Raw genomic sequence first — 27770 nt, forward strand, 5'->3', positions numbered from 1 at the left:
CCTATTCCACATGCGTTGCCTTGGGTGGTGTGTACATTCATAATACAATCAAATGAAAAAAAAACAAAAAAAAAACAAAAAAACAACAAAACAAAAAAAACAAACAAACAAACAAAAAAAGGCGCCAAAAAAAAAAAAACAAACAAAACGCCATACTCATGAACATATCAATTATATGACGGCCATTCCCACATTCACATAATTTGTATGGTTTATGACAATAACCAGTCGCCGACGCTCATGTGACCCTTAAGGCACCACTTGTCTTCCACCAATATGATTGATGTATATCTGTAAGTCACATGTGGGAAAGTTCGTCAGTAACTTCGATGGTTTCGCCGGGCACTCAGGTTTCCCCCACCTTTAAAACCACCCGCCATCGTATAAGTGAAAACTTCGCGCACATAGCGTTAAGCAACAATCAGATAACTATGACGGTGGACAAATTCATGGGGGAAGGAAGTCAGGCTTCCCCCAAATAAACCACCGTCCATCAGGTACTTGAAAAATTCAACACAGCAAGTGCTGGATTCGAACATGTGACCTCACTGGCTAAAATCACATCGGGCTAATGGTTTAACGGAGTGTCAACCAGAGACTTCGGAATCTTTACAGCAACAAATCCATGATTGCTACTACGGCCAACACGTTAGAGGCTTCAAAATAAACACTGTCGTTCATGCAATGGACTGTTCAAAAAAAGTGTCCGTTTCTTCTAGAAATTTCTTTGGCTTATGTTAAATTATTGTTGCTCAAGTCGGCTTCCTCTCTGGTGGTAGGTGTGAAAGACTGCCAGCAACCTGTGGGTTTCTCCCGGGCTCTGTCCGCTTTCTTCCCACGATAATAGTGGCCCCCGTCGTACAAGAGAAATACTTTTAAGTACAGCCATGAAATGAACAAATTAAAAAAAACAATTTAAAAAATTTTTTTTAAATAAAACATGTTTTATTCATCATAAATCTCTTAAAAGTCATAAAAACAAGGCTCTAAAAATGAAGAAACAAAATGAGATGAGACATGTAACCAAAGCACTTTAAATCGCACTAAAATACCGGAAGCTCAAGTCCATGCCTAGATAAGACTACTTTATCTACAATGTATGTTTGCAAGGGATTGTGAGCAGGATGAATGAGAGGCCAGCTTACACACCCCCACCACAGGAGAACTTAAACACATTCCTAACTGCCAGGCAAACATTCCACGAACATCGACGACACAACATAGTCATGTTTCATAATTGCAAAGATCCAAGAGATTTTTTCCCCGAGGTACTTTCTATAAAAAGTTTTATGAAAACAGTGAGTTGCTTAATAGCAGAGAATTCTGCCCATGATCAGAGATCTGAGCATTAGTTACACGTCCAGGAGATAGAAATGGCTTAATTTCTCAAGATGTTCCTGTTTATCTAATCACTAGCATATCATTTGGAATGAATGACCATAAAATCAGGAAGTCCTTACAAGACAAAAATCAACTAGGTCCTGTCGGCTACTATAAAATGTAAAATTCTCAAAAGAGCGAACATTTATATACAACCTACGATCTGAATATGACACACAGATGTATGTATCAACTTTGTTAAACAGTCCAAGAACTTACAATCATTTCAAAGACTAGAATGTGGTAAATATTAACGCAAAGTTCCAAAGATGCCAAATGTGGTAATAGACGGTCAAACAAAAAAGCACTTATCACTGCTAGTTCTCTTCTAGAAGCTATTCTCATCAATGACATAACAACCTAATGCACACAATGACAAGTTCTAATGAACAACAACAACAATGGGTTATTTTGTACTCTAAGAAAAAATCCAACCGTTCAAAATCCAATGTCTTCATTGAAAGCCAACATAAGTCAATCTCATAAGTATGTAAAAGGTTCCTCAAAGATACAACAGATATGAAAGGGTACTTCATGAAAATAATAAAATTTGTGACCTTTTTCTTTCTGAAAAGGTTTACAAGAATTCCAATACTGGCAACACGAATAACAACTGTTTGAGACCCTCTTAAAGACACTGTCAAACTGATGAAGAATAGTACATAGAGAGTGATAGGAAGTCCACAGGTGTAACTCGTGGAAAACAAAAGCGTTAAACTAATCACCCGTCCACTTTTCTACTTCTAACTTCTACGCAATAGAGCCATGATTCTTATGACCTGTACCCTGAATTTCCAGATCGCCTATTCTATATACCTGATTGACTACGGCATTACATCAAAGCAGTCTAACAATCTATCAAGTTACATGCAACTGATGAACATCAGAACATCGTAATGTTATAAGTTGACATGTCTAATAAAAATGATGTTGACTGTTTGTCAACTTTACTTGTGATCACCCTATAAGACAAATCAGAATAAATAATAGAATAACCTTTTTGTCATGAAGATCATAATTTCAGTTTGGCTGCCGAAGAATTGTCAGGCAATTCTTCGGCAGCCAAACTGAAATTATTCTACTTACTATTTCCATACTTTCCATTTTTATATCTGAGAATGTCAACTGAAGACTGCAAACTCTCATGACAACCACCCATTTCAGACATTCCAGAAAAAAAGAAGTTTTGAAACAAATGTATTAACCTATACATTGAAATACGAATGTGACTATAAGTATTGTCTACAGCTGTGCCTGGTCATTTAGCAGCCTGGATACTCTCATACTACAGTTTTCTGGGTAAAGTGTTTCCTCACAGTTGTGGTATGACGTTAATTCAAGAATCTACATCGGTTTTCAATAAGAAAACTTACACATTATTTATTCCACCGAGAAGACAGAGAAAACCCACTACTACCAAATCAAGCCTGGCTTTATCACACTAACCTTGATCTTCATCAACATCACAATACATGATTGCACAGACAGTACTGACAAGACAATGAATATTTGTGTACAGACAATGATCTCACAGAAATGAGTACATGAATATGAGCGATGTGTAGCTAGGCATGGTTGTGCAAGACTGCATGACAATTTCTCTAAACTATAGCATGTGTTAATGCCCAGAGGCCGCCACCTTTTCCATGGTCACATCGCCCTCAAATTACCTCCCCTTTGTAACATCTTTGCAAAATTCATAAATCTTGAAAAGAATAATCTGTTTCTGAACATGGTTAATAAGAGACGGTACACTCAGATCAGGGGTAAAATGGATCCGTTAATCTTGTATTCTGTATATCTTGGGTTGTCATTGGTTACATTATGCACAAAGTTCACCAAAACAGTCACATGCATATTCAACAAAGCCTTGATAAAATGAACAAGAGATGTAAGGTTCCCATGGTGACGGCTTCACCTCATCATTACAGCTCTGCCTCATCATGACAACTTTCCTCATCGTTAAGGGGCTCTAGGGGGGTTTCTGTCCTCAGCAATCCTTTCTCATACAAAGCGCGAGCTAGATTAACCTGAAATATAATCATAAACACAATTACAATTTTTCACTGGAATACACAAAAAACAAGGCATCAGTGAAGGACACAGATCTCCCTGCTGGTTGATTACCATTAAATGTAGTGCATATAGCAGGCATTCTATATTTCAGCAGGTCAGTGCAGAATTTCTCATTTACCTCTCCTTGGATATTGTGTGTTGGGTAGACGAATTCTAGTTTGTTTTAAAACAATGTTCTCCATAATTTTTCTATTTATTTATTTGATTGGAGTTCTATGTCATACAGATATTAATAATTTTTTCCTTTAAATATGCAACGAAGAACAGGTTTATGACTGGATGAAACTTGAGCGCCCTTTTGCCAACCACACATATTTTTGTTGTAACTAAACATTCATGTAAACATACATGAAGTACAAGGTACAAACCTTTTCCTGTACTGACTCCATGGGAAGATCATCCACCAAGACGTACTCAGGGTAGGAATGGATAAGGAATTCCACAGCAGGTGCAGCCTGAAAATGCAGATCATTTTCATTTGAACAAAATCAGTAATCATCCAGTACATCAAATCAAGACAGATTTTTTGCAGTCATCAAGACTGAACCTTTTGTTGTGACATCACTATTCAGAAACCGTAATTTCTCCCATACTTCTCCCATAATTTGCCAGGCACATTACGCCATAAGTCCACTACCTAGAGACGTGCAACTTTCCCATAGTTAAGTCTCCACGGCTTTTTACACTTTCCTTCCTTCTCTAACACATTATGTGACGTATCTGTGCAGTGATGTATTTTTTCTCTCTCTACTTGCCAGCAAACATTTGAGAAACGGCTGATGCATGATGGAAAAAATGTTCCAAACATGTTTGTGTTGCAATAGACTTAAAAAAAAATTATGACAACCGAGAGATTTGTAAACGGACAACAATGTCTTCAATAGTAATTGTTTTAGAGTTGCTAGGAATATTAGAATATTTTTGAGCTTGGCATATTTGTTCACCAGGTGGCACGAGCTTCTACAGATGACATAACGTCTAATGTGGAGACTACCTATAGAGAAGTCGCATACTTCTAAGTGATGGACTTCAGACGTCGCCTTACATAAAAAATCAAAACTAAAACATAGGCCCAATGCTGTCTGCGCACTTTATACCCTCACTCCATCCCACACAAGTCCTTTGAGCTTTGTGCTTTCTTATCCAGGAATGTACAGTTACTTGGCTTGTCTCTTCACCAGAATGCTTCAATTAAGTCTCTTAACTGAAGAAACCAGAATAAACCATCAACCTTTGGGAAGTTATTTGTGAGCTTTCACATGTGTGACATATTATAAAGTCATAATCATGAAAGGCAAAGTTATCAACGAAATTCATGTAAGACCACGCGACAGTCCTGCAGATCCTTTCTTGCTGCCAATGTCCTATGAAGGCAGGGAAAAATTTTAAAATTCTGTCCTAAAAACTGATGATTACAGAGACCAAGTAACAACTTCTTATATGTATCTTATTCGTGTCATATGTTGACAAACCCTTGAACATGTGTTTTTATGTCACCTCCAGTGATTCAATATTAATGCATGAAGCTTGAGTCAGGATTCAAAATTAACAGGTTACCGTGTCAACCAGCCAACTTCACACGTCAGAATTTTGGAAAGATTGACATTAATGATCAGGGCTGGTATTCTCTAATGACAGAGAATCCTGAAAAAAAAACAAAGGGTTCAGATGACTACTAAGAGGCCCTAATATTATCATGGATATTACCCAATGAAATATGACAAGCGTTTAACTGGGTACAATGGTATACCTATATGAACAATGGACAATGGTAGTTACCTCAACAGAGATGTCAATGTATTGTGGCTCCCCGTGGCCGTGGTAGAGACGGGTGTTTTCCAGGCAGTGATAGACGTGTACCTGGTCCTCACCCTCAGTCAACAACCTGTCGCCAGAGAACAGTCAAGGTAAGTCAGAAATAATACAGAGGCCATCAGCCATGATAACAATCTGTCATTACAAAAAAATCCTGGATATGGTGTGGGAGGAAAAAGAGCACTACCTAAGACTAAATATGGCCAGGGCAACAACCTGTCATCACACAGTCTAGAAAGAATACTACTTAATATGGCCCTTGGACATGGCAATAAAGTCTCAACACAGAAATCATGGCATATACAAAATACTGACCGTTGCCATGTTAATAAGATGTCAAAATACAGTATCAACAGGAGACAAACATAACACTGTTCTTATCCTTGTCAACAACCTATCAACAGGGGACAACCATAATACTTTTCTTGTCCATGGCAACAACCTACAAGCAGGAGACAAACATAATACTGGTCTTGTCCATGGCAACAACCTACAAGCAGGAGACAAACATAATGCTGTTCTTGTCCATGGCAACAACCTACAAGCAGGAGACAAACATAATACTGGTTTTGTCCATGGCAACAACCTACAAGCAGGAGACAAACATAATACTGGTCTTGTCCATGGCAACAACCTACAAGCAGGAGAAAAACATAATACTGGTCTTGTCCATGGCAACAACCTACAAGCAGGAGACAAACATAATGCTGTTCTTGTCCATGGCAACAACCTACAAGCAGGAGACAAACATAATACTGGTCTTGTCCATGGCAACAACCTACAAGCAGGAGACAAACATAATACTGGTCTTGTCCATGGCAACAACCTACAAGCACGAGACAAACATAATGCTGTTCTTGTCCATGGCAACAACCTACAAGCAGGAGACAAACATAATGCTGTTCTTGTCTATGGCAACAAACTATCAACTAGAAACAAACATAATACTGTTCTTGCCCATGGCAACAACCTACAAGCAGGAGACAAACATAATGCTGTTCTTGTCCATGGCAACAACCTACAAGCAGGAGACAAACATAATGCTGTTCTTGTCTACGGCAACAAACTATCAACTAGAGACAAACATAATACTGTTCTTGTCCATGGCAACAACCTACAAGCAGGAGACTAACATAATGCTGGTCTTGTCTATGGCAACAAACTATCAACTAGAAACAAACATAATACTGTTCTTGCCCATGCCAACAACCTACAAGCAGGAGGTAAACATGATGCTGTTCTAGTCCATGGCAACAACTTATCAACAGGAGACAAACATAATGCTGTTCTTGTCCATGGCAACAACCTACAAGCAGGAGACAAACATAATGCTGTTCTTGTCCATGGCAACAAACTATCAACAGGAGACAAACATAATGCTGTTCTTGTCCATGGCAACAACTTATCAACAGGAGATATTCAGCCAGGTCATTCAAACTCACCGTATTGCTCCCCTCCTAATCAGCTTGATTTGAGTATCAGGCTCCACTTCCGCTGTCCCGATCACACACATTTTGGATGGGCTCCACTTTTCACCAGCACTGTGAATGCTGCAGCTCTTCTCGTCTGTAAATGTATGCACACAATGCATCGTAACTGTATACCAGGGGTAGAAATTCAAATTTTTGGCTATCTGTCCTGGGATAGACATTTGTATACAGTTGCCTGCCCTTGTTCAGGCACTGATACAGATTTACCTGCCCTGGAATAGGCACTTACACAGGATTATCTACCCTGGGACGGTGACTCATACAGAGTTATCTGCCCTGGGAAAGGCACTTCAACAAGGTGCCGAGGTTACACCTGCAAAGGGATAGGCACTTACACATAGTTACCTGCCCTGGGATAGGCACTAATAGAGAGCTACCTGCCCTGGGACAGGCATGGAAACAGATTTTCCTTCTCAAACACAGAAACATCTGTCTCAATAGTTCTGAAATTCAATGAAAAGAGGGGAAGTGTTTTTTTTTTTTACATTTTATAACTAACGTTTTTTATCACCCACTTACATGTACCTAGTAGCAAAGAAGATTCAAGGAGAAAACTAAAGGAAAACAACAATTTTTTTTTGGTATTACCATCAGTGAGGTGGGGAGGCAGACTGTCAAAGATGTACTGCTTTCCCATCTGATCACAGGCTGCGTCCACAGGGGCATGACTCAGCAATTTGCTCATCAACGTCTCCAACTTCTTCAGGAAGGCTTTACGCACAGGACTGTTCTGTCAACAGGCATCCCACTCATGAAACTACAGGACTTTCAAAGATCTAATATCCCATGTGTTCCAACACTTCACACTTCCAGGACCATACGGTTTAAGTACAGAACCTTCATGTGGAGATTTAACACTATTCTTATATTTAAACATTCCATTTCTAACATTTTGCCATGTGTCGTATAACATGGAAAGATAAAGAGTCTCAAAGATTATTTCCAAAATACACTCCTTTTCTTTGATTTTTAAGGTAACATCTCAACAAAATTCAAGTACGGTACTTCAAGGACCTTTGGGAACTTCATGTTAAAATACACCAGTCGTGAGATTACTTGTTCATTTATTTATTCATTTAACTGGTGATCTACGGCATACATGAGAACGTATGATTTATATAATGGCAGCCAGCATCATGGTGAGAGAAAACCGAGCAGAGCCTGGTGGAAATCCATGAGTATCGGTAGCTTGCTGCAGACTTTTCCATATGCGACCAGAGAGGAAACCTACCTGAGCCACGGCGACGGCATTAGTGAGAGGTTTCTGTAGCATTGTGCCGTGCTGGAAATCTCACCACTCTGAACCCAATCATCAAAACCACAGGTGTCTTGGTTCAGACGCAGCTTTACGGTGAAGAGTGGTGAGTTACCCAAGGCTCTGGGCTTTCCTCAACTCACAAACATGACAGGCATCGTGCAAAAGCCTTACACACCAACCGAATGAATTCTGACCAATAGAGCTCTATGAGTATTGTCAACCAAGCCCTCATCATTGGCCAAAATTTGCGATTTGTTTCACAGTGGCACTGCCACAGGATTTTCATGTGCATAATGAATATCAAGTAAGACAATACTGTAACCCAAGTTCCTATGTCCATCATACACATGACAATGGTTAAGACTACGCATAAAGCCTAGTGTGCTTTGAAAAAAATTGGACAACACATTTTGTGGGCCTACTTTTTGCTTTTCGTGCCTTGTAATGAATATTTTGTGTACACTGGTTACAAGAAACTCAACCAAAGGACTAAAAACTTTAAATGTGATACTCATGAAAGTTTGACGTAAACTGGACCATAATGAAGAACAAACATGTCAGTTCAGATAAAAAAAACTTGCTGTCACCAGCTAAGCCATTGTCAGCTTTTAGGACGACATTGCTGAATGTAACCGCTTATGTTGAGGGATGTCAAACACACAGCCATCATGGCCCAACTGATGAGCGGCAGTACAAGATGTGCTCAAACTTCGTATGTATGTGAGGTACGTATGCATGCTTTCGGTTTTACGTGTATGTCGTACTTAACAATTTTTCAGTCTTACGATGACAAGAATCATTAGGTATGTGTACGTATACTGTGTCATCCTGTGGCAGGGAAAACCCATGACACTGAAGGGCTGATGCAACAGAAGTATCATGCCGAAGACACCAGACATGACACACCACCCAGTCATATTATACTGACACTGGGCTGACCAGTCCTGTTTCCCTGTTGTAATCTCTGAGGGCTGAGAGCCAAGCGAGGCAGCAACAAGCGCCAGTTTTCGTATGACCTGACCTGGTTTGATCCCAGATCTCCTGATTTCGAGGCGGTGGTATGAGGTACACATGTACTTACTAAGTCTGAGTTCGCTATGCCCATGTGATGAAGGTAGTCCCTGGGTAACCCTGTCCTAAACTCCACATCCTCCTCCATGGCTATTTCCAGCGCTCGAGGAACAAGCTACAATCAGCAGAAGACAAGCAGCTTTACAACGGTGAAGTAGGAATGTTACCTACAGACTTGTATGTACAACTGTGATATACCCTGTCTTAACTGTGAGTGAGTGAGTGCTTGGGGTTTAACGTCGTTCTCAACAATTTTTCAGTCATATGACGACGAAGGAATCATTAGGGTGCATGTACGTGTAATGTGCCTCCTTGTTGCAGGACGGATTTCCACCGCTCTTTTATTTAGTGCTGCCTCACTGAGACGACTTACCGAAGGCAAGCAAGCCGCCCCGCCCGAGCCATTATACTGATACGGGTCAACCAGTTGTTGTACTATCCCCTTCATGCTGAATGCCAAGCGAGGAAGTTACAACTTCCTCTTTTAAAGTCTTAGGTGTGACTCGATCAAGGATTGATCCTGGATCTACCGGTCCCGAAGCAGACGACTTAACTGTGATATACCCTGCCTGTCTGTATAGGCAAAATGAATAACTCAACCATGGACAGTAAGCCCTGTCATCTTATAAAATCTACGGACAGTTAATTATGAATGAAGACTCTTCACAGTCACAGGCTTATGGGAGAACAAAACTACTACTGCTTCACTACTATGGGTCCTACAAACTTCTTGATCAAAACAACACCAACCAAGCTTGCTCACTGTGTCCCATGTCTTACCTATAACACTATTTTCTGTATTTCAAAGACACTCATAAACCAGCTGAAAGTGGTCGTACAGTACCGCTTACCCATACCACTATGGCTAGCCTAACACACGGCAAAACTTTCACCATTATACATTAATTCCCCAACCTGAATACATCAAATCCCCACCTGAATACATCAAATCCCCCACCTGAATACATCAAATTCCCCACCTGAATACATGAAATCCCCACCTGAATACATGAAATCCCTCACCTGAATACATCAAACCCTCACCTGAATACATGAAATCGCCCACCTGAACACATGAAATCCCCCACCTGAAAACACAAAATCCCTCACCTGAATACATGAAATCCCCCACCTGAATACATGAAATCCTTCATATGTACTCACCTTCTCCAGCAGATCCCCCCATGAATTCTTCTGATAGCAGGACACAGTGATGTGCAAAGAGTGAGTGTCATCCATGGCTGTGGCCTGCTCAATACAACAAGGCAGACTTATCATTCAGCAATAAAGCTAATCTAAACTAAAACTAAAAACTTGTTTCGTGAAGCTACAAAACTAGCATGGATAGGATGTTGTATTCAGGCGAAGACTCTGGTTCAATAATCACAACTTCAACCTCGCCAAATTATTTGTCTGAATAAGGACAGTAGGATTCAAGTCTGCCACCTCACTGACCAGGTGTGATTGGCTGGGGCAAGAACAACAATTTAGTCGAATGAGCCATCAAGTAAAGGATACAAACAGATGAAGTGTTTGCAATGTTAAGAGGCCAACATTTTATCTGGACCAGACACAGTTATCACGTCCCTTTTCCTTGTGTCCCAATGTGGAACTTGATATATCACTACAAAGTATTATCTCACACATGTTATTACACTGTGGTAAATGACCCAAAATTTAGACCCCAAAATGGTACTTTCAATAAGTGTCACAAAATATTACATTTTCACACTATGACATCATGCTATCTTGTACACAAATCTTTTGACACTATTCCAAGACAAACAAAACTCTTAATCATGGGCGAAACCTTGGTTCATTCACCACAGCTTTCACACCTTTGTGACTGGCTGACCCACCTGATGGATGATGCCCCTGGGGAAGTATAGCAGATCCCCAGCCTCTAAAACGACATCTAGGATAGGCTTCCCTACCTCTTCCTCGCGGAAATTTCCTTAGAAAAATGCAAAAGGATGATATTTATTATAAGAAAACATTTCTACTGCAGCTCCTCTACTATTAAGGAGGGACTGACATTGTCAAAGAGTCACAACTACAGAACTAAATTCCTCCAGTTTAATGTCTACATGAAGAAGCTCATCCATCTGAACAGGCACTATAAATGTACCCTCATCTGAACAGGCACTATTAATATACCTTCATCTGAACAGGCACTATTAATATACCCTCATCTGAACAGGCACTATTAAGATACCCTCATCTGAACAGGCACTATTAAGATACCCTCATCTGAACAGGCACTATTATTATACCCTCATCTGAACAGGCACTATTAATATACCCTCATCTGAACAGGCACTATTAAGATACCCTCATCTGAACAGGCACTATTATTATACCCTCATCTGAACAGGCACTATTAAGATACCCTCATCTGAACAGGCACTATTAAGATACCCTCATCTGAACAGGCACTATTATTATACCCTCATCTGAACAGGCACTATTAATATACCCTCATCTGAACAGGCACTATTAATATACCCTCATCTGAACAGGCACTATTAAGATACCCTCATCTGAACAGGCACTATTAAGATACCTTCATCTGAACAGGCACTATTATTATACCCTCATCTGAACAGGCACTATTAATATACCCTCATCTGAACAGGCACTATTAAGATACCCTCATCTGAACAGGCACTATTAATATACCCTCATCTGAACAGGCACTATTAATATACCCTCATCTGAACAGGCACTATTATTATACCCTCATCTGAACAGGCACTATTAATATACCCTCATCTGAACAGGCACTATTATTATACCCTCATCTGAACAGGCACTATTAATATACCCTCATCTGAACAGGCACTATTAATATACCCTCATATGAACAGGCACTATTAAGATACCCTCATCTGAACGGGCACTATTATTATACCCTCATCTGAACAGGCACTATTAAGATACCCTCATCTGAACGGGCACTATTATTATACCCTCATCTGAACAGGCACTATTAATATACCCTCATTCTTCAACCTATTCAGCCGCCTATGCAACCAATATTTTGAAACATTCTGAGAAAGAAATAATTCGGAAAGTTTTATGAAGCTTGCATCTTTAGTGACACAAAAAAATCATTCAGCACAATTTTCATAATAACTGTGTGCATAAATTCCACTGAAAAAATGCTTTAGTGGTTGAAAATGTTGCAGATTTACAGTACTTAACATTTTCCACATTCTTCACTTTATAAATGATCCTTGTATGTGAGGCAATCCCATGCAATAGGCCACTGACTGACACAACACTTCAGTGATCAGTTATATCATGCAGCAATTTGTTTAATCAGTCACCATAATATGGCTTAAATACTTCCAATATGGTGTTAAAACCCAGAATTTTTCTAACCTCAAAATCACTAATTCATCGAGAATGGGAATACACTTACTACTGGAAAACCTTGGTAACTTCTCATTGTCATTTCTGCCAAAAAAAAAAAAAGCAAAAATTATCAGTCCTGAGTTTCATTCCATAAAATTTTCCATTGTGTACTTTTACAGTCAATCAACTCAGCTATGACCATTGTGTTCCTTTGTTTTATATTCCACCTTGCGTTCAGCAAGATTTTGGTTTTAGTGCTGTATCACCCATATATACAGAAAGATCTAAAGTATAAACAGAGGTTTTATAAAAATATTTTGTAACTTTTTTTTACAACTCGCATTGGCCCCTAACTATGTTATATGATTAAGATATGGCATTTGTGAAGCTAGACATCATCATCTGAGCCAAACAAAAAAAATAAATAAAAGAAAAAATAAAGATCAGAAAATTGTAAGAAAATGGATTTCACAAGGCTTTGTAAAAGTGGCAGCATATCTCTGTATATTTACATTGGCTGGTACAACTTCCAGTGTTTCTTGCCCTCCAGCTGCAGCACAAATGCCTCAATGTCATCATAGTGAGGAGCAAAGCCCTGAGTGCCAGCAGGGGTCAGGTAACTGTAATCAACAGGTGTAAATAGCTGGTGAGACAGATCAAATGAGAGAGAAGCATTTGTAAGGAACATCATGAACAAAAATTTTACATTTGTAATTAGTACATAAGTTAATTCTTATGTATCCAATTTTCAAATTGTTTTCAATACTTATGGTGAAAAAAAGGTGAAGAAATTACTCTAAAAAATATTTCCACTATTAAAAGAAAGAAAAAAATGATCCGTTTGAAAGATTTTTCTCACAGAAAAGTAATCCGGTGATTATTTCCCATTTGCACCAATACACTGTATTCAAAGTGCTGGATTACCAGACACAGTGTAACGTTTCTTTTCTGACTCTGTGACTACAAAATGACTTTATGGAATTCATTCCACTCTGTTTAGCTTATACGTGTATCAAAATAAACAGAGGGAATAAATTAATCTCTCAAAACTGCCTGCTTGGGTTAAATTCACTGTTTCTGTGTAAATCACACTTCTGTTCAACTCCCCGGCTGGCAATTTGGTCAGCAACTGAGGAAGTCTGTATAGACAATCAATGATGCAGGCTAATCTTGAATAATTCCCAAAAACACCAGTCAGATTTAAAAAAAACATACACCAGCCATTTCAGGTGACTTGTTGAAAACACTGGTAGCTGCAGCTCCGCCTACATGTCCATCAACCAGAAGTAGCATACAGTTAAAGGTCTACAGCCTGGTGATGCCAGACTCTGACATGAACATAGGGGATTTGGGTTATCTTTATTTTTTTTAAGTTCTTTTGACATGAGGCTTACATGATCCTTGCAGTAATATGAATACATGATGTTATTTAGACGTCACCTTTATACAAACGTGACAAATGGTACAACATGAGAGTGAAGGATCACGCAGAGGCACAGCCACACAAGACTGCTGTCTGCCGGTGTTGGGGCGAGGTCCTAGGTGAGAAGCGCTGGCTATGGCATGTGCTTTATATGCGCTGGTTTGCGAAATTTATGCGAAATTTTGGCCAGTTTATAATAGAATATATGTTGCATTATTCTGTATGGCATAATATAAATGTATATCACATTCAGTGTGCTGACCATAAACACCGAGATTTGATCGCATATTTACTCCCTTAACCAAGTTGATGAACTGATCTTGTTGTGAAGAGGTAGGTTATATATTGCAAGATAAATTTTCCGCTTTTCACAGCTAATATATGTTCAAATAGCTGAAGCACAGGGACTGTAACTTCGCTAGCGAAGTAGAATAGGCCTATGTCTGTAGACAGAACTATATTCCGACCTTTGGTTGATAATCCTGTGCACCTCAGAAGGGTCTCCGACACAGCTCAGTAGAGAGTTTGTCATGTGCCAGTGGAGCGTTATTCAGTACCTTGAGGCACGATACGAGCAGTAAACAATTGGCTTTTAGCCTGAGTTGTCCTGTAAGTCTCGAGCGAAGGCAAACTTGTGAGACCACACAGAGACGACCTTGGACAAAGTAGTGCCATGGTCCCAAGAATGAAGGAAGAAGGGAAATCTTTGCATGGCTGCCGAATAGCGAGTACCCCAAAATTTCCACAGAACTGTTACAAAATCTGTCTTACATGTTAGCACCAACACAGCAGCCAAAGTACTCCTGAAGGGTGGAGAGGAACTTCCAGACATTGTCCGAGTAGGTCTGAGGGTTAAGTAATCGCACGGAGCAGCCATTCTGCGAGCACAGAGCGCAAATACAGGAAATAATTAAAACAAACAGATGCTGGTACATGTATACATACAGAAAGTTTTTGTCATAAACATGTGTCTACACATACATTCCATCTTTAAAGTGTGTAGACAAATCATTAGCATTTTCCTTTCCATGTTTAAATTGTCCTTGTATAACGTTAATTGAATACCATATCTGAAACCTACCACATCCCAGATGACCTGAAAATCTTTTATGTAGTGGCCTTAAACTGAATTTCATCCAAGAAATATGCTTTACATGTACTTTTCTTGGGTCGGATTAAATGGGAGAAAAATATTTTCAAGCTTAGTTACAAATAATTATTCCTTCATTTCGGATCTCCTCTTTCGGGACAGAGCATTATGTGTTACAGATAATCCTTCCACCATTTTGGCATCTAAACCATCTGGAGAATACATGGAGTGTTTTACAGATATCATTTTAGGTAAAATCTTTCAAAATTCAGTCATTGTAGGTTACATATACTTACTAGTATTCCACCTTCAGATCTCCCCTTGCAGGACAAAGCATCGTGTGTTATAGACAATTATTCCACCATATGGGGTCTAATCCATCAGAACAAAGCATTGTATGTAATACAGAAAATTATTCCACCATTTTGGGACAAGTCTGCATGAATATGGACTGGGTTTTGTGTGTTCAGACAGTTCCCCCATCATTATAGATCTATTCAATATCAAGCATAACAGCGCTTCAGACACCTGGTAAAGCTGTCCCCAGTACCTGGAAGTAATCCCAGACGACTGGTGCATACGCTCTCCCCACAGGATTATGTGTCTCGCGCTGACCATTCTCATAGGTGGTGATGTCAAGGTTCACTCCAAACTGTATCGGCTCCTGAAAGGTTCACACAAACAATAAAATTGACAAGCTGATGATTAAAACTTATTTTAATTTAGTTATTTCATTTGAGAGGGTTTTGATGCCATACTCAAGAATGTTTCACTTACATGCCAATTTTATGGAAGAAGAAAACCACCAGCCTATGGCAGATAACCCACAGACTTTACAACATGTGAAGTACATGTTTTTACCTACAGCCTGAGCTTAAGATGTCTGTCATATTGACAGAAGGGAAGTGATCTTAATGTAAGACCACCTAAATGCTTATTTCTGTATTTCTCCCATCTTTGCAAAGTGTTTATTCAAGTATATTTTGAAGGCATTATTCTGTGCTGACTGATAAAATTATACTTTTTGTGAAGCCCTGGAACTGGCCAATCCAAACAATGTCATTTTGTCTCTAAAAAAAAATGAAAACTGTGCATAGACTGCACTGAAAGTTGCTCTTTCATACTATAAAAAGTTCAGGAATTGGGGTACTGTCAACTTGCTGAGAATAGTGCAGGAAAGGAGGCTTGAACCAACACCTCGTTTGTCCTAGCAATTGACAGATACCGCCTCTATCTCTTTTTATTCAATGGCCGGTATTTCATATTCATGGAAATTCAGAACAGCAGAGACGAATGCACTGCTCCTCCCAAGTTTCCGGTCAATAAGCCAAGGAGAAGTGAGCTGAGAGTCGGAATCCAAAAAACAATTTATGTAATAAAGGACTTGTGGTCTTATGTCCTAGATTACTCTGGTCACAGTAGGACCTAAATCCACCAAATTTTATGGGATAGCTATTAAGAAATACCTGAGACTGATGAAATTAACAGAAGGGTATACCTGTAGTAGCTGAATGAATTGGTTCCACAGGCTAAGGATTAGCGATTAGTACGGTCTATAAACATGAAATGCTAATAACCTCTCTCAAAATGCGATCCAATTCCTTCGTGCTAAACCACCCCTGGTTATAATCTGGAATGTGACGGCGCACCAACAACGGCATCTGTTCCCATAATTCGCTGTAAATAGGAAAGGTAATGGTAATGATGTAAGGATACAAAAAAATGAAACCATAAAAAAAAAAAAAAAACATCAATGCTGACCAGGTCTCATCTCTAGCTACATATATGTACACTGGTAATGTTTTGAGTGAAATTTCAATGATGCCAATTATCTCTTGCCTTAGACAAGTTAAACAGATATAGATGGGACAAAAATGTTTCTTGATTAAGTTATACCTGAAGAAAAAAAACAAAACAATTCTTGACACTTTTTCTCCATGCTGTTAGTAAACAGCTACGGCTTGATGGTCAACAGCAAACGATGTGGTATTAAGCCATTAAGCCATAATCATTCATTCAACAGAAAACCGAAGAAACTGGAAATCACAGGACAGAAATTCTTCATAACACATCATTGTTTGCTTGATAGGTTACATCATATACTCAAATGATCGACTTTTAATAACTGTAACATTCATGTCTGTGAATGGATGAAACCAACACAAGGCCCAAGAAAATCACTGAACCTCACTCCAGTGGGTGCGCATGGCAAATGTCCTAACCTGAGGCTATGGTAGATGTTCACGAGCTGACCATGTGACCTCACAGATGACCACTGTGGACATGAAGCCTTACAAAACATACATCAAATAACCATCTAGATAATACAACCTAATACAACATACTCCTTACAGTGCATGTGTCACTCTCTATACCTTTCGCTTTAAATCCTTCCGCCACTAGTAATTTTTGTACAGAAATCTTGAACAATGCTGAGGTCACTGGGGTCATGATGATGAGGCAGGAAGTGATGTTAGAAAACACAAACAATCCATTTCTGCCTTTGTATCTAACAATACTTTATACACATGCATCCTCTTTATCTAGAGTATGTACAACATGATCCTAACCAAAACCTAACATAATTTTATTGATGAATGCTGGTTAAATAGTTCCGCAGGAGGGCACATGTGATGCAGCCAAGTCTAAAAAAGCATACATGCGTCTCACAGGCTCCAAAGATCGAGTCTGACTTGTGGTGGCAGTGACGTAAGTGATAAAGAGCAACGCATGCGCTGTAAGCAGTAAGTTTAGTGCAATGTACAAATATTAAAAGGTAAGAGAACGCTACCTGAAGAATTTGGTTGTGGTGACTGGGTGAATAATACACTCAAACAAATTTCTGGCATCTTCTGCACTGTCAAACATAGTGGGTAAGCTCCCCTGAAAAGTCTCTTCTGTCGGTGGAGGTAGTTCTTTATCAGACACCTGGACAACAATATGTAATATGGAACTCAAAATACTCTCGCTCAAATATATTTCTCTCTATATAGTTCATATAAGTGACCATGGTTACCACAGAAAAGAATCAAAAAATTGGCAATCTGGTTACCATGGCAACTGCGTAATGGAAAAATATGAGACAAAAAAAAAAAAATTCTTTCATTTGCATTTGTATGGCCATTTAAATCCAGACTGCATATGCAAAACAACTGGTGTGGCAGTCCGGCCATAGATAGACAGACAAAATCCTGATAAAAGTTGGGAGTATATAAATCATAAAAAATGGCTTCTTATCCCATACATACTTTTCTCTTCTTTTTCTGAGTGACTTCATCCTTCGCCTGGTCGCAGTTCTGTCTCTTTCGGCCTTTCACACTATTGTTTAACTTGTCTCTAGTTTTCTTAACATTTGTCTGTTTGCCAACTGTGTTAGTCGCCTTCTTTGGTTTGGTATCTATGGCAACACCCGCTCTGTTAAAGTCTCCATTTCTGGCCTGCGGACTTCCTCGCTTTCTTGGAGAGAGGATGGCTGTGGATTTGACTTTTTCTGAAATAAATAAACTTCAAGTACATTCCTCTGAGAAAAGACTGACTGTTCAGTAAAATGAGTTCAAACACGGTTTGACATCATTTATTTATTTTACCAAGATTTTAAGCCAAAAATATTTCGCACACAGCAGTCAGTCTTACAGGTTGAAGCAATCTGAGTACATGGAATAAACCACTACCCTTTGGCAAGATACTGACTATCTTTGCCACATGTGACACAATCTGAGTACATGGAATAAACCACTACCCTTTGGCAAGTTACTGACAATCTTTGCCACATGTGACACAATCTAAGTACATGGAATAAACCACTACCCTTTGGCAAGTTACTGACAATCTTTGCCACATGTGACACAATTTAAGTACATGGAATAAACCACTACCCTTTGGCACGTTACTGACAATCTTTGCCACATGTGACACAATCTAAGTACATGGAATAAACCACTACCCTTTGGCAAGTTACTGACAATCTTTGCCACATGTGACATAATCTAAGTACATGGAATAAACCACTACCCTTTGGCACGTTACTGACAATCTTTGCCACATGTGACACAATCTAAGTACATGGAATAAACCACTACCCTTTGGCACGTTACTGACAATCTTTGCCACATGTGACACAATCTCAGCACATGGAATAAACCACTACCCTTTGGCAAGTTACTGACAATCTTTGCCACATGTGACACAATCTAAGTACATGGAATAAACCACTACCCTTTGGCACGTTACTGACAATCTTTGCCACATGTAACATAATCTAAGTACATGGAATAAACCACTACCCTTTGGCAAGTTACTGACAATCTTTGCCACATGTGACACAATCTAAGTACATGGAATAAACCACTACCCTTTGGCAAGTTACTGACAATCTTTGCCACATGTGACACAATCTAAGTACATGGAATAAACCACTACCCTTTGGCACGTTATTGACAATCTTTGCCACATGTGACACAATCTAAGTACATGGAATAAACCACTACCCTTTGGCAAGTTACTGACAATCTTTGCCACATGTGACACAATCTAAGTACGTGGAATAAACCACTACCCTTTGGCAAGTTACTGACAATCTTTGCCACATGTGACACAATCTAAGTACATGGAATAAACCACTACCTTTTGGCACGTTACTGACAATCTTTGCCACATGTGACATAATCAGAGTACCTGGAATAAACCACTACCCTTTGGCAAGTTACTGACAATCTTTGCCACATGTGACATAATCCGAGTACCTGGAATAAACCACTACCCTTTGGCAAGTTACTGACAATCTTTGCCACATGTGACACAATCTAAGTACATGGAATAAACCACTACCCTTTGGCAAGTTACTGACAATCTTTGCCACATGTGACATAATCCGAGTACCTGGAATAAACCACTACCCTTTGGCAAGTTACTGACAATCTTTGCCACATGTGACACAATCTAAGTACATGGAATAAACCACTACCCTTTGGCACGTTACTGACAATCTTTGCCACATGTGACACAATCTGAGTACATGGAATAAACCACTACCCTTTGGCAAGTTACTGACAATCTTTGCCACATGTGACACAATCTAAGTACATGGAATAAACCACTACCCTCTGGCAAGTTACTGACAATCTTTGCCAAATGTGACACAATCCGAGTACACGGAATAAACGACTACCATTTGGTACGTTACTCACCATTTCTGCCACATGTGACACATATTTTCCAAGGCCCTTCATGTAGGACCAACCATATGTAAGACAGACAGCTTTTAATGTCACCAAGGCACCAAAAGTAGAGGTGGGTTAAGAATTTCAAATATTTAGCCTGAAATCGGAATTGAACCAATGCCTCCTGTGTTTAAAAGGCATGGAATGAACATCTTTGTGTATTCCAATAATACTTTGCTTCTCATCTTCTCATGTTAATACATTAACACCAAAATATGTGTTTTGTGATAGTTCTAGATATACCCTACAGGCAGCGAAATTTGGCCTGCCGGCGAAACCCAGAAATCGGTTACATCTTTTCCGCCTCGCCTAACCGATCATTCGGTTACGCCACGTATGTTTATCAACCCGATCGGTTACGCTAATTGTTTACGTGGTTTATGTTTCAGGCATCATTATGGATCATTAATAAAAGTATTCAGCTCAATGTTATGTTTGTTTTTCTTTTCTATATCTAGCAGCTCATACCGTAAGCTTGGTGAACAAAAGAAAGAGAAATTTTACACTCACACGGTGTTTCAACGTTGTGTGTTGCCTGGTTGGTACTTGACTCCTGTGGCACATTTTTACGTGAAATTCTGTTATACAGGCTTATATGTTTGCAATATGCCCAGTCCAACATTAAGTACGTCCAGTAAGTGTCATTACGGTATTGGGGAGCGAGTTTGGTATCCCTGATTACTGATAATTAACGCAGTTTCCAACGCACGTGGTGTGAGTCTTACCACAGTGATATATATATATATATATATATATATACACTCGCTACAGGGCCGGGAGAGACCTTGACGTCACAGGCCTATGCGTCACAGGCCTGTGCTCTAAATCAGAACGCAGCCGGTGAGGTCCCGTAAGGGTTCCATCAATCTGTACGGTAGACTCGACTAATTTGGGCTCGAGTAGCAGTTAAACTACATGTACATGAAAAGGTAACCTTGTTTTATTTACTTGCGTGATCGTGAAAAGATAAGTCAAAATAAATAATTTGAGTATTATCTCAAAGCCTGTAAAGCATATATGAATGATTACATTTCCATGTGACCAGCACAGGCAGCTGGCTGTGGCTGAAATCGATGTTTCTATTTTTAGACGCGTTGCCATACTGGCCGCGTTGTGATTATGAAAGCTGTTCAGTCCAGTTTATCTGTAGTTACCTAATGCACACTGACTCTAAGGACGTTCTCGTTGGACAGTTGGCCTAACCGATTTTCCGGTTAGCCAAATTGAACCGCACGTAACCGTTGCGCGACCGACGGTTTCGTTCGCGCCAAATTTCGCTGCCTGCCCTATATGATCTAAAATTTGCCCACAACAGTGCATTTTGTGAGGCAAATAGAAGTCACAAAATATTATTCTGGTGCTAAAACTTACAATTTTCCAATAGAACTCTTAGAATGATGAAAAATGGACATGTCAGTAATGGACGAAATTGATGGTCATTTAGGGTAATTAGCTCTACTAGATTTCTCTGGTAGCGGCTATTCTTACCTGGTATCAGGGGACTTTCAGAGAGGGCAGAATCTGGAAGAAAGGACGGCCTGAGTTTACGCACATCTGCTATTCCTCTCATGCTGCCTCCTTTTAGTCTTTTCTAATAGCACAAAAAACACAAACTGTGTCAAATAACATCCCCACACAAAAAAACAAGAACTGATCCTGACCATGCTAGTAACTGGTTCACGGAGGTACAAAGGCACAATGCATGCCAACAATTCTAACGCAGCGGTGTAACTTAAAGATTGCTGCCTGCCAAATACAAGTGAATTTGGAGTTGGGCAAGTAAATTGTGCTTTTTGGTTGCCCGCCAGTGCAAGTCACTTACGTGAGCTTAAAGTAATCCATAATCTGAACTGCAAGTTTATAATCCTTCCCCTGCTTGAATATTTCGACTGCGCTTGTAAAATATTTGTGCATATTTGGTGAAACAATGGAGTTTATTTTAACTAACTACTGGTCAAACAAAAATCCAGCAGCCCTTCCACTTCTTCATCAGCTAGAAATAAACTATAAGATAGCACTGAACATTAGAGACAATTTTCTAAGGTGTGGAAAGAAGAGTATTCACGGCGTGTGAAATTGTGCGTGAAAATAAGCCAAGTTAACTGGACATTAAAAGGCTTTTTTGGGGGGGGGAGGAGGGAGTGTGTAACCTTTTCTTTTTTGATAATGTTTATTTCATAGCATTTCATGTACTTGAGCTGTCTAAATTGTTCATCCAGGCTATATCCATTTCATAGGCATTGAACAATTTGATTTCTTACCATCATGATGTAAAGAGCATGTTTTGAATTGGCTTCTGTTTACATGTAAGATACAAGAAAGGGAAGATTACAGAGATACTTTACCAGGAAGGCTTTTGATGTGCCTTTATCATTCTGTTCTCCCGCCATGTTCACAACTGGTTCACTGGATGATTTCTTCAGCAGTGTTGACATTTTCAGATCCTTTTCATCTGTCACTTGAAACTTATCCTACATATAAATACAAAAGTAACGACAAATTTAAAGAGGAAGGGAATCATTGTTGAATGGCTGGTGTGACAGGCAAGTTTAGAATAAGCTGAATTTTAGGTATGCCAGCCAATCAGTATGGATTCTGTATCACTTTTATCAGCAGGTAAAGTAATATTGTAATCATATTCATATTACAATACAGTGCATTTGCCACATATATGTAGATGTACATGTACTTCAAACAAAATGTCACATCCCTCCCTCAAAAGAAAAATCAACATTATTCAGATTTTAATTTACCCAAAAGGAATAATGTTTTGAATTTATACTTTATTAATACATGTACCTTTCTTCCCTTGAACACGGCAAAAGCCGAAATCTTTTTAGCAGACTTCATTCTGGGTTTTTCTTCAAAATGTTATATTAGTCTGTACTGCCACACATCTGAAATAAAGCAAGTTAATTTATAATTTCAAATTGGTGCGTGTGTGTACATTGTATCTTCTTGTGGGAGAGTGAGTCCATCACACCCAACTGCTGCCACTACAATATCATGCCGAAGACACCAGACACGACACCAAACCCAGTGACGTTATTTCCTTGCTGACTACTTGCTTTCAATGCTGGGTGCCAAGTGAGATAGCAACAAGTATCAAGTCTCTGGTATGACCCGACCGGCGTAGACCAACCTCAGGTTTCTGACAGGCCTCTCCATATACGACCAGTAAGAAAACCAGCATGAACTGGACATGAACTCACAACGACCACATTGCTGAGAAACATCAAGTTTTAATGAACACCAGGTAATAAACTCAAATCTTACCACAAAAAGAGGAATCCACTTTATGTACCACATGGTTTTATAGTTTGGATGATTTGACCAACTTTCTTGGATGATTTGACCTAGTTGTGGAGCGGTGTAACTCTTTAATCCTGCAACACTACCCGAGCTACAGTGGAATACAGCTCCTAACATGTTGGAATGACACTGACAGTAAGGAACACTCAACACTTGACCACCCGTGAATTAAAACTTCCCTAGCTTAAATCAATGTCAAACGAGTGGTCCACATAATCAACTAACCTGTTCTGAGTCTCACGGCACCTAAAACTAGCTTGCCAAAGGCTCTACTTGTACACGACCATGTAATCTTTTTCTTTGTTGTCACTGTTTATGTAAGAACTTTCAGCCAGGTAAACACTCTCAAACCCATTCCAAAATATAGTTTATTTCTCCCAAAAAACCATCACTAGTATCATTCAGAATAGAATTATCTTGTGTAATGTGCTGCAAACAACAACATCAATCTTATCTGATCTTTTTTTATGATTCAATCTGAAACCACTCGTAGGTTATGCCATACAGGCCCGATAACGATAACAGAAATAATTCTTATACCCTTAGCCACTTTCTCAGAAAGTTAATTACTTCAAGAAAGGCTTTTATTGTGTATTAAGATTCGACAGAGGTACTCGCGTTCTGTTACAAGCATTTTTTTTTTCAATGCAGCCCAATCAGGCAGCACTTTTCCACGAGGCTAGGTACGAGAGCCTCACTTTCGTATCCTCGACTTTCCAACTATAACAGGAGGCCAGTGCACCAAACAAAAGAAGATTTGATTTATTTATTTATTTATTTGATTGGTGTTTTATGCCGTACTCAAGAATATTTCACTTATACGACGGACGCCAGCATTATGGTGGGAGGAAACCGGGCAGAGCCCGGGGGAAACCCACAACCATCTGCAGGTTGCTAGAACACCTTCCCACTTATGGCCGGAGAGGAAGCCAGCACGAGCTGGAGAGAAGATTTGACAAAATTTAACCAAAATTTATGCTTACAGAATGTGAAACTTAAGTGAAATGAACTGTTAGTTATGTGGTAAGTGCACTATTCTACATATGCAGACGATTGGTTTTTCATTTTTACTAGGTTTTTGCCACAAATGTTAAGCCTACTAAAAGTATAACTATACAAGTTCACAAAAAAAACCCATTTTCAGACACTACACCCACTGTAACCGTAAGCCGTCTGTCACTATTTCAATCACTTGCGAGAATGAACAAAACTGAATTAAATGCTGTGAGCTCATGACCTGTACCAGCCTCAATCTGACAGGCGAGTAGACTTGTCTAGTGTTACTATAATGACTACCACAGGGATTATCTCCCTCAAAGACTTTCCATTATTAATTTACTAATTATTAATGTCTTATCACTGGTGTAATGATGTGTAGTGCTAATACACATGGCAGACAAGTAATTGAAATATTGAGTAAGACTACTCCACTGGCATTTGAAACAGAGAAGTATAGTCCTGGCTGACTACATTCACAGGGGCTCGCATAGTCATGGATTGCTCCCTTTCACCTCAGTAGGATAAATTGTAAACTTGCGGAAACCAGTCGTTTACAAGCCTAGGAGAAGTAAAAGTGTTAGACGCACGAATGTGGCTCAAATGATCTAACAATTCACTGATGTGCCGAGCAGACAGAGCCACACTGACTTCTGGTATCACAGAGGATGTCTAACCTGTTCTGCGAGTATCAGATGCAGAACATTAGGTTATTAACGTTGTTATTTTGTCCTAACTTGCATAAAACTGGTTTCTATGAAGACACAACAGGTAAAGGGGTGCTTCAAATAAACACGCACGGTCCCTACTCCAACATGTACAACAAAATCAAACGCTTTACGACCACAAGTTGCCTCGACTTCGATATGTTTGTTGTCATTTTTGGCTGCTGTACTCGCCGCCACGTGATCCGGGGATTCTGGCTTGAAATGTCATGATGTCAACTTTTATAAATAACTTGCACTTCACACAGATGCATATTCAATTCACTGCCAAAGAAAAAGCTACAAATAAATTACTTAGAACATCACTCACTTCTTCGACTAGTTGACAAGTCGTTGCAAAGAAACACTTTGGGCATGTCCCCATGCTGTGGCAAAATGACAGCTGCAATTAATACAGTTCCCACTCTACAGCGGGCTCTTCTGATGTTTTGTCTGTACTGCGTGTGACCCTCGGCTAAAGGTCGGGGGAGACAAGTAAACAAAACCACGTAATATCCGGACTGGGTTTCACGATGTCATGAAATTAATTATTGCGTGAAATTTTGTCTAAACATGGTGACAGTATACCATAGTGAAGATGTTTCGTCAAAGCACCAAGAATTTACTCTACTAATATGCTGATCGGAACATAAAACTTAAGCTACAGTTGTACACAGGCATGATTTATCTGTTCATGGATGCATAGATCTACAAGGTCAGGATTTAATATTTAAGGCCGCTGTTAAGGTAGGACAATAAGCACATCTTGGATAATTGCAGGAGTGTGTGAAGCTGACCTAGCGTCGGTACTGTAGTACATTGTTAAATCTGCTGTCAGCTTCACTCGTGGAGCTAGCAGAAGTGTATGTTCCAAGTTTCATCCTAAATAATTCGTCGCACTTGACCAATCCTTATAATTACCACAATTTGATTTATGTTCTCATCCAATTAAGTTTGAGACTGTGACTTAGCTTTACATTATCTTCCACTGACAATCTATCATTACAACAACAACAAACGCTATCTTACAGCGTCACTGAGCCTGCACAGAGACCTTTGGAAGATTTATAATTTTAAAATAGCCCACTTCGTCGATCAACAACAAACTTACGCTACTTCACAATGCCAGACACAATCGCAACACAGCGTCCAGAATGGGTGCCACAACTTCTGATTTAACTGATTATCTTGTCTCCAACCAGTCAAACAACATGCACGTGTCCCGCGAAAACGTTTACACTTGTAACGCCCTCTGCTGGCCACAACATTGCCTCCCCTTGACCGCAAAGGTCCATCAAAGATATTCGCCAAGTATGACGACATGTGGGATTAAGAGATTGTGTTAATCACAGGTTATATACGATGACAATCATAGAAACGGAAATTACGTCAACTTGCATGCCATGAAAAGTTGTATTTTTGTGATACATTATTATATCTTATTATTCCTATCGAGGTCGCCATGAAATTGAGCATGTAGGGCTGTGAAGTAAATGTAGGCCTACCATATATGGATAGATTTAATTGTGTTTTACGCAGGAATGAACGAATGGTGTTTACACCATGAAAGAGTAAACGGCTTTCGAATATCAAAGAAAACAGATAGGTGCTTACTTTTAAAACCATCTAAAAAACCCGTCAGATAAAATTTGAAAATCAGTTCGATCATAGTCTCGAATATAGAGTCGACTGTAGGAGAAATGTACTCATCGAGAATAAAATTTTGTATTAATCGAGAATGAAAACCACACTCAATAATACTGCACTTCACGGTGCCCAGCATTATGGTAGGGATATATCCAGGAAACTGACGACCATACGAAGCCTGCTGACACATCCCCATGTATCATACGACTAGAGAGGAAGCCAGCATGGACTGAGCTTGAACTCAAAGCGAGCTCATTGGCGTCATGACTGTGCTGCGCTAGCGCGCCATCCAGGGAAGTTCCTGCAGATTTGGATCACCTGGAGTTGTTACATGCAAGTTTTGACCATCACGAGTTGTTGTTGATTTTGATCGCCTGCAGCTGTGATTTTGTAGATGTTGCAGATTTTGGTCACCTGGAGTTGTTACATGCAGATTTTGACCATCACGAGTTGTTGTTGATTTTGATCGCCTGTAGCTGTGATCTTGTAGCTGTTGCAGATTTTGGTCACCTAAAGTTGTTACATGCAGATTTTGACCATCACAAGTTGTTGTTGATTTTGATCTCTGTAGGTGTTGCAGATTTTGGTCACCTGGAGTTTGTTGCTGATTTTGACCCGAACCATTGGTTTAGAACTCCATTTCGATCACAAATTCCTTGCTCAGTTTTATCTGCGCCCAAACGATATGTAGAGCCTCACTAAAATGTTTGCTTTCTGTACGTAGTATACATCAAGCTTGAAATCAGTTTCCTGTGTTCAAAAGCGGCACGGTAACAGTCCATACAGGCTGAATATCCTCCACATGCTTTCCAATGTGGAACGCAATAACCATTAAAGAGGACTCCATAAATTATAGCGTAACGAGCTTTCACATCTTTGACAAAGTACGCGGAACATTGGTGATCGCTTTTAAAGATTAAAGGATAAATGCA

General features: G+C 39.5%; 2 protein-coding genes across 2 annotated transcripts in view; both read right to left on the minus strand.

The window, feature by feature from the left end:
- The window catches only part of LOC135467906 (proteasome subunit alpha type-3-like), a 244066-nt gene extending 227300 nt beyond the window's left edge, over positions 1 to 16766 (minus strand). Inside the window, exon 1 of the mRNA XM_064745829.1 lies at positions 16756 to 16766. The gene's annotated coding sequence lies outside the window, so the exon portion shown is untranslated. The remainder of the gene's footprint in view (positions 1 to 16755) is intronic.
- LOC135467905 (ribosomal oxygenase 1-like) lies at positions 989 to 26425 on the minus strand. Its single transcript, XM_064745828.1, has 19 exons — positions 26303 to 26425; positions 22979 to 23076; positions 22525 to 22650; positions 21668 to 21770; positions 18209 to 18450; positions 17752 to 17888; positions 16538 to 16637; positions 15511 to 15624; positions 14642 to 14748; positions 12960 to 13067; positions 12515 to 12549; positions 10950 to 11044; positions 10255 to 10338; positions 9101 to 9205; positions 7350 to 7491; positions 6714 to 6837; positions 5236 to 5341; positions 3825 to 3911; positions 989 to 3410 (listed from the first exon to the last, which is right to left on the minus strand). Exons 2-19 carry the CDS (start codon positions 23027 to 23029, stop codon positions 3306 to 3308), a joined length of 1971 nt encoding a protein of 656 aa, XP_064601898.1. The 5' UTR covers positions 23030 to 23076; positions 26303 to 26425; the 3' UTR covers positions 989 to 3305.
- Positions 26426 to 27770: the final 1345 nt, after the last annotated feature.

This window comes from Liolophura sinensis, chromosome 6 (assembly GCF_032854445.1).
Source record: "Liolophura sinensis isolate JHLJ2023 chromosome 6, CUHK_Ljap_v2, whole genome shotgun sequence".
Lineage (NCBI taxonomy): Eukaryota > Metazoa > Mollusca > Polyplacophora > Chitonida > Chitonidae > Liolophura > Liolophura sinensis.

Bases quoted from the DNA above. Each gene is read 5' to 3' on its own strand.
- LOC135467905 (XM_064745828.1), bottom strand. From the start codon at position 23,029: ATGAAGTCTGCTAAAAAGATTTCGGCTTTTGCCGTGTTCAAGGGAAGA. The intron at 17,889-18,208 runs GTATGTATGGGA...ATTGTTGTCCAG, and splicing joins CTCAGAAAAAGAAGAGAAAA to GTGTCTGATAAAGAACTACC. The intron at 12,550-12,959 runs GTAAATATACAG...TTTTTTTGGCAG, and splicing joins TGGAAGTTGTACCAGCCAAT to AAATGACAATGAGAAGTTAC.